The 8970-nt window shown below is 46.4% G+C and overlaps 1 protein-coding gene across 3 annotated transcripts; it reads left to right on the plus strand.

Annotated features, from left to right (window-relative positions):
- Positions 1–168: 168 nt before the first annotated feature.
- Positions 169–8188, plus strand: arhgdia (Rho GDP dissociation inhibitor (GDI) alpha). Of its 3 annotated transcripts, none has more exons than XM_056406123.1 (6): positions 169–272; positions 5343–5538; positions 6558–6641; positions 7032–7108; positions 7263–7326; positions 7606–8188. In XM_056406123.1, exons 2-6 carry the CDS (start codon positions 5349–5351, stop codon positions 8043–8045), a joined length of 855 nt encoding a protein of 284 aa, XP_056262098.1. In that variant the 5' UTR covers positions 169–272; positions 5343–5348; the 3' UTR covers positions 8046–8188. The 3 variants fall into 3 exon arrangements, with proteins under 3 accessions (XP_056262098.1, XP_056262100.1, XP_056262099.1); XM_056406125.1 differs by having other exon boundaries at positions 7658–7949; XM_056406124.1 differs by lacking the exon at positions 169–272 and adding an exon at positions 5074–5232.
- Positions 8189–8970: the final 782 nt, after the last annotated feature.

An 8970-nucleotide genomic window follows, 5' to 3' on the forward strand; every position in this document is an offset into this window, starting at 1 on the left:
AGGATTTAAGCGGCAGGTATACCTCAACGTAAATATATAACAGTTGAACATGCAGCTTTTAAATTTTTTTTTTTAAATGTCAAGTAGGCTACATTAAACCACTTGACACTGAGTACGCCTTTTTTTTTTTAAAGCTTTTATTTTGAAGGAAGTACACCGGATGTGGTCTCCCCTCAGAGCGGGACGTTGGCTCGGATTTCTTCCGCCGCTTCACTTCACTCCCTCTCGCCACCATCGACAGGTGACTGTCCCAGTGAACCGGCGGAATAACGGTAAGAGTTTGATAAACACCTGACAAACTACTCATAACTAGTTTGAGCCGAGCGGGGGTGTCTCTAGACGACACGCGCACAGGTCTGAGTCGCTTATGTGTAGTTAGCGAGGCGTTTGGCACCTGATAAGGAAGTACCGTTAGTAGAAACTTCTTTCACGGTACCGCAGATACAGCGTTACGTGACTTCGTGTTTTCGGTAGGTTTCCGGTTAATGAACACGTATTGTTGTTGTAGTTTTCAAGTACCACACTCTTAATCCTTTCACTCATTTCCAAGTCACCATAAGTTATTCGGCGGCAGTGTGTTGTTCGTTTCCGGGTGTCGCGAGCCCGATCCGAGCTGTTTAAAGTTGCCCGTGAGGTAAACTATCAACCTTTTTTCGTGTGGTTGTTCACACAATGAGCGGATGCGTTGACTAGTGGACCCAAAGGGCGCTCTGAGCGGTTTTTCAGTCCGCTTTGGCCGCGGATACGACTCATCTGTCATGTGGCACGCAAGGAACATGTTCTTCCACTTCCTGAAACTCATGCTTACTCTTTTTTGAATTGGCCTGCAGGGCTGCACACCTTACAGCAGCCACCGGTGAGGCGGTTCAAAGGCTTTCACAGTTAAGTGCACACAGATTATACCTGCTTGTAGCTATAGTGCTTCAAGTCCACTTTGTGTACTTTGGTGTGAAGCTGTGTGCTGAATGATTAATAAGGATTTTTTTTTTTTTTTTTTTTACCTTTTATGACATCACGCACACAGTGAATCCTCCATTTCCTTCCTTCGTGCGCGATGAATGGCATGAAATATTTTGTATTATCTTATTTGATCTGCCCGTTTTTTAAAATTCAGATAATACATTTCTATCACAGCCTTTTAATTTGCTTTCTCTACCTGAGAATGTGCAGCTCTGCAGCCGGAGGCCGGATGGCTCGTTTTGCAGAACTGTTCCTCTGGTTTGACCTGGTTGACCTTGAGTCGGCCCTGAGGAGGTATAATCAACTTCTAAAGAATCAGGGTGCCATTTTTATGAGCGGTATCCCCTGACCTGCAGTTTAACCAGCTTCGAACACAGTGTCAGTGTCGACACCACAGACCTGAACTGTAACGTATTGTATATTTGCTTTATTTAGATAGAAAAGGTCAACCTGCGCTCTTAAAAGCTTCACTAACACTACCGTTTATTTGTTTTGTCTATTTTATCTCACTCTAGTCTAAGGGGACCAATAAATTGTTCCCCTTTTGCCTGAACGGCAGCTTTTAGAAGCACATTATCGCAATGATGAATTTTTTTTTCTCCTTAAAACCCCAGTTGGTTGTGGCTTTGTGAGTTTATAGCAGCTGTAATTCCAGGTTGTTTCCATCCTTGAAGGAAAACTTGCCGCCGTAGCTCTTCATCACGGAGATGCCGTCACCTCTAGCGAGGCCGTTGCCCGGGGAAGCAGACCCCGATCTGAGACCTTTCAGCTGGCACCTTGGCGATCCCATTCACTGGCAGCTTCCTGTCGCTGCACTCAGGGGTTTCTCAGCGGCTATTTTTAAAGCTTCCTATTTGTTCTTGTTCTTCCTGGGATAGAGTCATGTTTTGTTTCTCTTTCTCCCACAGCCACCTCTCCCTCTCCTCTGTGACTCATTCCCTTTGTGATCAGATCAGTCTTCTTTTCGGATTAAGCCATTTCTGTTACAGACATCCTGCAAATGTTGTCTTAGTTGCTAACGGGCTCTTTGGCCAATAGTCTTTCACTTAATCAATAATCACAAGCTCATAGCTATTGTGTTGTCCGATTCCTTATCTTTATTCCATTAGTTTTACTCTCACCCCCTTCTCGGTGTCTGTAGAGGTTGATTTCCTCTACAGCTCTACCTCAAGCTCTTGGTGTCACACCCTCAACTTGCTATATGACCCAAGATGATCGACTGACTTGACATGTAGCCAACGCATCTCCTTTATATTAATATCATTACAACAGCTTTAAAACATATAATACGGTGGTTTAGCCACACAGGTGGGACGTTGATAAGAGGAGTTGTGCTTTGGAGTTGAACTGTGTGGTTTTGCACGCAAAAGGATATGAATCAGTCGCCTCGCCTTAAAGGGGAAGTTGGCAGTAATTTCTTTAGCGGTGGGTCTGCTGCACTCTGACACACTGCTGCTACTTGGTAATTTACCTCATAAAGTATAGACGCGTAGCATAATCCAGATTACAGATTTGTTTATCACACCCCCCTCTGTTACCGGGGGTGCAAGTCTCATGCTGCTCTTCATGAAATGTTCTTACACTACAATCTCAGCGGATGTACATCTAATTCTGTTAAATTATATGCAAGAAAAAAAGTCTTGCTAAAGACAGAAATATGGTCATTGCAGTGCTTTTGAAGGGGCGTCCAAAATGACATCTGGGTTGATTCGCGACGCGTTGATGTGCTCGTCTTAATTATATATATATATATATATATATATACAGATATAATAAAGCAGCCAATGAACTACATAATTAATATCAACTATGGCCAGTATAACCAGTTTTTGTAACCTTTGACTACTTGACAATAATGTATTGTTAACTGAGAATAAGACTCTAATATCCCCATGAGATTCCTAAAGTAAACAGTCACACGCCGTGACCGACTGCCGGCCAAGTTTTAAATGTTTGGCTTGGTATGTTAACTGGTTAGATTCTTTACAACTCGTCCTGGGCATTATGGCGTGGATAGTTATGTTGAAGATGTAGGATTATATTTTAAGTGTTGGACCCGTTGCAGTCTTTTTCTCCACGGCAAGCTTTTGTAAAATGGTGAATCCATCGTGTACAACTTGTTTACCCAGACCAACAATTCAAGGAGCCTTTTGCATTTCCACAGCTCTTCTAAATAATACAGTTGTGTGGTCGAGCGACGCCGCCGGTGTGAGGGAACCACAGGTTGCGCAGCCTCTCCACTTCTTCGGGTTGTGTAACCGTGGTTACGGCGGGTTAATCCCGATTGCTGTGCCACTCGCAGCTCCCTCTCCACTCCATCACCCCGCGGGAGTGGGCGTGTCCTGAGTTTGTTTGACCTCGTGACCTGTGTGTCGTGTCTCCGCAGGTTGCGCAATCGCCCTCGTGTGTGTGTGTGTGGAACCGGTTAGCCACAGCCCGTATGGTTGGTCAGAAAGAATGTGCATCATGATGAGGGTGGTGATGTCATCGGTGTTTGAGCTAACCCGTTCCCTCAGTGTCTCTCTCCGGTCAGACGCTGAGTGATGCGTCTGTGCCGACGTCGCACAGCGCACTTATTAACAATTAATCTTTACTTTGCTTGGTTTGGATATGTTGCTGAGTGGAAGACTGCAGGGAAGCTGCACTGCTTCAGGCACCCGAAGCAATACATAAACAAAATATGCTCCCATCGTGTGGACAGTTAGAACGGCCTCTGTCTGAACCTTTCAACTCGCATTTGAAAAATAACTATTTATTACCTTCGCATTGAAAATGCGGAAGGTTATGTTTTGATCGCCGTGTATTTATTTATTTATTTGTATGTGTGTTCCTCGCATAAGTCAAAAAGTATGATTGGTTATTATCCGGGGACCATTTGATTAGATTTTGGGATCGATCGGGTCAAAGGTCAAGGTCATGAAAAGGTCAAACTCTTCTTTTTACCATAGCGTGGTCAATTGTTATCCAATTGGCATGCAACTAATGCCAAAATGTTCATAATTCAATGCCCAATCTTGTGACATGCGAAGGTATGCGCTCTACCGAGTGCCCGTTCTAGTTTATTTATTGTTGATTTCACTCAAATCAATTAAACGACTATTGAAGCCCGTTTTAGACTAGTTTGGATCACATCATTGACATTCAAGCATCGATCTTAGTGGCTTTTTAAAAATCCTTTTACAAAATATGTGACATTGATATATATTGAGAGCTGAGAGGCAATCAAGATGCTCCCCATCTTGCTCCATTTGAAGGAGTCGTTGTTCCCCTCCTGCAGTTTGTCGGCTCCGCTTCCTGCCTCGCTTGCAGACAGGAAGTTGTGTTCTTTCAACACGCAAATGATGAAAGAACATGCCGGCCCAAATCAGGAAATACAAACTATAACTTTATCGACAAGCGCATATTTATTTATCATTTTGCAGCTTCAGACGTCGTCAGTGACGCTCCTCCGGCGGCCTGCAGGTGTTGATCAGCATCTGTGCACCAGATGTCACCAATAGATACTTATTGTCCATTTCTGCCCCCTCCCTCTGGAACTCTCTGCCCCAAATCATCCGAGACTGCACCGAACTTTCATCGTTCAAAACACACCTGTTAAACTGCTTTTAATGTGTGCTCTGTATGTTCTTATTTGCTTTTATCGTTTGTTTTTATTGTAATTTTTAATGCATAGCTTTTAGAATTTTTTTATTATGTTGTCAAGCGTCTTTGAGTACTGTGAAAAGCGCTATAGAAATGTTATGTATATTATTATTGTTCTGTCTTTGCTTTTTATGAGCAACATGTGAGTTGTGTAGCACCTCCCGTGTTCTCCTGAAGATGACCTCACTCGGTTGCTGAGGATCAGCTTCCTCTCTTCTCATCGGGGGCGTCGCCGTGCAGCCGGGTGTTTGATGTCCACGTCGGCGCTGCTCTCTTCTGAGCCGAGCGAGGGAGAAGCCGGGAGCTCCGATGATCATGGGCTTTATGTCGCTGCCCTGGGATTAAACCACCGGGAGCGTAGCGTGCGCTGGCGTGCACTCATGGCTCAGGGTTTTACACCAAAGATCATAATAGAGGTCCAAACGGCAGAGATCACATTGTTCCTCTTCTCGACGCGAAGAGGAACAATGTGATCTCTGCCGTTTGTTTCTACAGGAACTGCTGAATCCCCCCCGAGATCGAAGTTCAGAGGTGTTTCCTGTGGATAAGTCATCCGTAACAATCCTGCAGCCGGATGTCTCGCCACATGCTGCCCGGCTCCGCACGGAGATGCAATTCCATTAAAGCAAAGTGAAGATTAAAAAAGCGATCTGTGTGGAATGGATCCTCCTTCTTGTCCCCGTGCTCCCCCCCCCCGGTGGTCTCTAACCTCTCCGCTCTCTCTCTCCCGCCGCGGTCAGCACACCATGGCAGAACAGGAGCCGACACCAGAGCAGCTGGAGGCGCTGGCAGCGGCCAACAAGGAGAGCGAGAGCAGCGTCAACTACAAGCCTCCGGCCCAGAAGAGCCTCCAGGAGATCCAGCAGCTGGACGAGGAGGACGAGAGCCTGCGCAAGTACAAGGAGGCGCTGCTGGGCAAGGTGGCCACCGTGGCAGGTCAGTGGGCCTCCTCCACCGCATGGGACCGTAACGTCACCCGCCGGCTCGGCAACAAGCCCTGCACCAGGGTTTCCCCTTCCAGTAAATTAATGTTCTCACAGCAGAAGTCGGTTCAGGTTCCCTTGCCTATAGAACCGGTCTTTGTTCTTTTATGGCCGTATGTTATTTATTTTATCTACACGGCGGCACGAAATTTCTGTCTCTACGTGTCGCACGTTTACAATTCTCATCTGCTCTCTGGAGTTCTGCCCTGATGCACACACACACACACATGCACACACACACACACGCACAGGTGAGCATACTCCCTCCAGTTGACAAATATATCACACCGGGATTTGATTTCATCCATCTGAAGCAAAACACATTGAATACATATAAACTTATGTAATATAAATGTGTGTCCATAAGTTTCTCCCTGAGAGCTGGTCATGTTGCACAGAGGAATCCAACCGCAGGTATTTGTGGTGAAAACAGTCGTCGAAGGGTTGAAGGCGGTTCAGTCGGTCGACAACAAATGATTCAAGAGATTTATAGACTTCTGTTTCAAGACTAAAATACTCTTACACTGTGCAGTGTAATGTTAGAGTACAGCTTTTATATATTGTATATTGATATATTAAATCCTTTGAATAATATTCACTTTACAAGGTACATTTGGAGGTCCAGGTAATAAAAATACAAAAAGTTTTACAAAACTAAAATAATTTCCTGTGGACCAACAGTGTTTTTAATATAATAAAAAGCCGATAGCCGATAAATCGACCGAAGAAATTAAGTCCTCTATATCGTCTACGTAAATATAAAAGTAATTCAAAAATAGATCTGGGAACTCAATAATGTGATGAGACACAATCTGCTGATTTCAGATGTTATAAAGCAGAACAATAGAAATGAAAAGGCGTGGTTGAAGAGACGCTTCCCTTTGTGCACAGTTGTATTCTCAGTTTTCCTCTCAGGTGCTGTGGATCGATTGGTCTAATGGTCATCATGTGGTTCCTGTTTCTCTCTCTCAGATCCCAGCGCCCCGAACGTGGAGGTGACCCGCATGACTCTGGTTTGTGAGACGGCTCCACAGCCGCTGGTCCTGGACCTGAAGGGTGAGGAGAGCCGACACGGCAGTTTGGGATCGGGGCGAAACTCCAAAAATAGGAACTGATGATTCATAGTTGACGACGGAAATATCGTTTCACTGACGCCCGCTTTCAGCAGACTCACTGGAAGAATGAGCTCTTAGTACCATTAATTATTAACTGTAATCACTATAAATATGGACTGACAGGCCCGCCGGGTGATTAGTCTCCTCATTAGGACTGAGAGAGTCCCGTGTTGGCGGGTTAATGATTTCCTGGTGGCGCTCCCTCAGCGGCGGGGCGCACGCTGCCACCTGGTGGGCAGTGTAACTACTACAGGGGCATTTAGAAAAGCCAACTGTGACGGCATTCTTCCTTTGGTCAAGTAAACCACGGCGTGTTGCTCTCCCTCCTCAGGAGACCTGGACAACTTGAGGAAGAACCCGTTTGTGCTGAAAGAGGGAATCGAATACCGGATCAAAATCAACTTCAAGGTGAGAGTCCGGTCTTTGTTGTCTCCGACTGCTGGAGGCCCCATGCTGGAGGCCCCATGCTGGAGGCCCCATGCTGGAGGCCCCATGCCGTCAGCCAGCGCTCTTTGTTTTGGGAAGCTGTTCAGCAGGAAGTGACGCATGTCGCCATTTGCAGGTCAACAAGGACATCGTGTCGGGCCTGAAGTACACCCAGCAGACATTCAGGAAAGGAATCAAACGTAAGGCCGCCTCCGTTCTCCCTCTTCATCTTCTGAAATGACATGAAGCCGCCTCCTTCACCGTAGTTTGGGAAACACTCTTTCTAACTTTCTGCTTTAGTTGACGAGATCCAAATCCATTCACGTCTGTCCAGTAAATATGAAGCTAAAGCTACACGCTGCTTAGTTTATAGCGTATTCCTTTAGAGTGTAAAACGACCAAATCAACCGTCTTTCTTGTTAAAGAGAGAGCGCTGAAGTCCGCACGGTTTCACGTTGTTTGGCGTGACTTGTTCTCAGTGACTCCGTTGGTGACGAGCCGGTTCCTAACGACTCCATCTCTCCTGCACAGTGGACAAGTCGGACTACATGGTGGGCAGCTACGGGCCCAAAGCGGACGAGGAGTACGAGTTCCTGACCACCGTGGAGGAGTCCCCCAAGGGGATGCTGGCCCGCGGCACCTACAACATCAAGTCCAAGTTCACCGACGACGACGAGCACGACCACCTCTCCTGGGACTGGAGCCTCACCATCAAGAAGGACTGGACGGCCTGATTGCCCCCCGCCCCCCCCCCTCTTCCCGTCTGGATCACGTATCCGTTGAAGCCTTTCGCTCTCCGTCCATCGGCGACCCTCTTCCAGCTCCCTTTCTTCCTCTTCTTCTAAATTCCAATCACTTCCTCCATTCCTCCCGCCGCAGCGCGTTCGCTCGTTGGCCCTTCTTACGCATCGAATCTTAAAAAAAAAAAAAAAAGGAGAGAAAGCAACAATGTGCCCAATCCAGATTTTGTGGTTATGGTTTGTTTTTATGAAAGTAAAAAAAATCTATAGTCTGTAAACTGCTTTTGGGAAAAGTGATAAACTGATTCACCCTGCCCGTCAACCCTTTTTCTCTTCTTCCCCCCCATCGCATTCTTTTGTACAATTACCACGATCTGCCTTGGAAAGCACGGTGCTACACGTCTAGCTGTACGGTCGCTAGGCAACCGTTGCTGTACGCGGCCCTCCTGAAGCCTTTAAGCAGTTTATTTGTACTCTGCTCTTGGTAAAATATTTGGAATTCAGGCCACGTCTCTTTTCAAATGACTCGGCGCCCTACGGAGTCTGCTGGGAGAACGGGGTGAACGACATGACCTCTGACCCCTTGCTGTTCCTCTCCTGAGCAGGTACACCGGCAGCCTGTCTAGCAGCCATGTGGCCTTCACAAAACCCCACAGGAGGAAATGACCCAAGGAGCCATTCGCCCCCAGGTGCTCTCTGCCAGACCATCCTGTCAGCTGTTTTAACAAAACTCGTAAACAGGGAATCAGGAAGTTTATCACCTTTTTTTTATACATCAGGTTTGTAAAAACCAATTACGGTGTCATTTACAAACATCCATTATTTGTAGTTTTCTAAATCTTTTTTTCTGATTTACGACTGTAAATATTGCCTGTGCACATGTCCTGTAGCCCCCTCGAGGTCGTATTTTCCATGATGTCCAAAGGCTGTTGAACCGCTCACCTCGTATTACTCAAGTTAAAAATTACTAATGCTGACTGTGCCTCCAGTTTCTTACGACCACACGGCACTTTGTGCTCGACATCAGGTGAACCAGGAGAGACGTCGGTCCCCACCCAGACGTACAAGTGTTATCCCCCTTTCACACACTCCAGAAGTACGGGC

Source organism: Pseudoliparis swirei, chromosome 23, assembly GCF_029220125.1.
Source record: "Pseudoliparis swirei isolate HS2019 ecotype Mariana Trench chromosome 23, NWPU_hadal_v1, whole genome shotgun sequence".
In the NCBI taxonomy this organism is placed as follows: domain Eukaryota; kingdom Metazoa; phylum Chordata; class Actinopteri; order Perciformes; family Liparidae; genus Pseudoliparis; species Pseudoliparis swirei.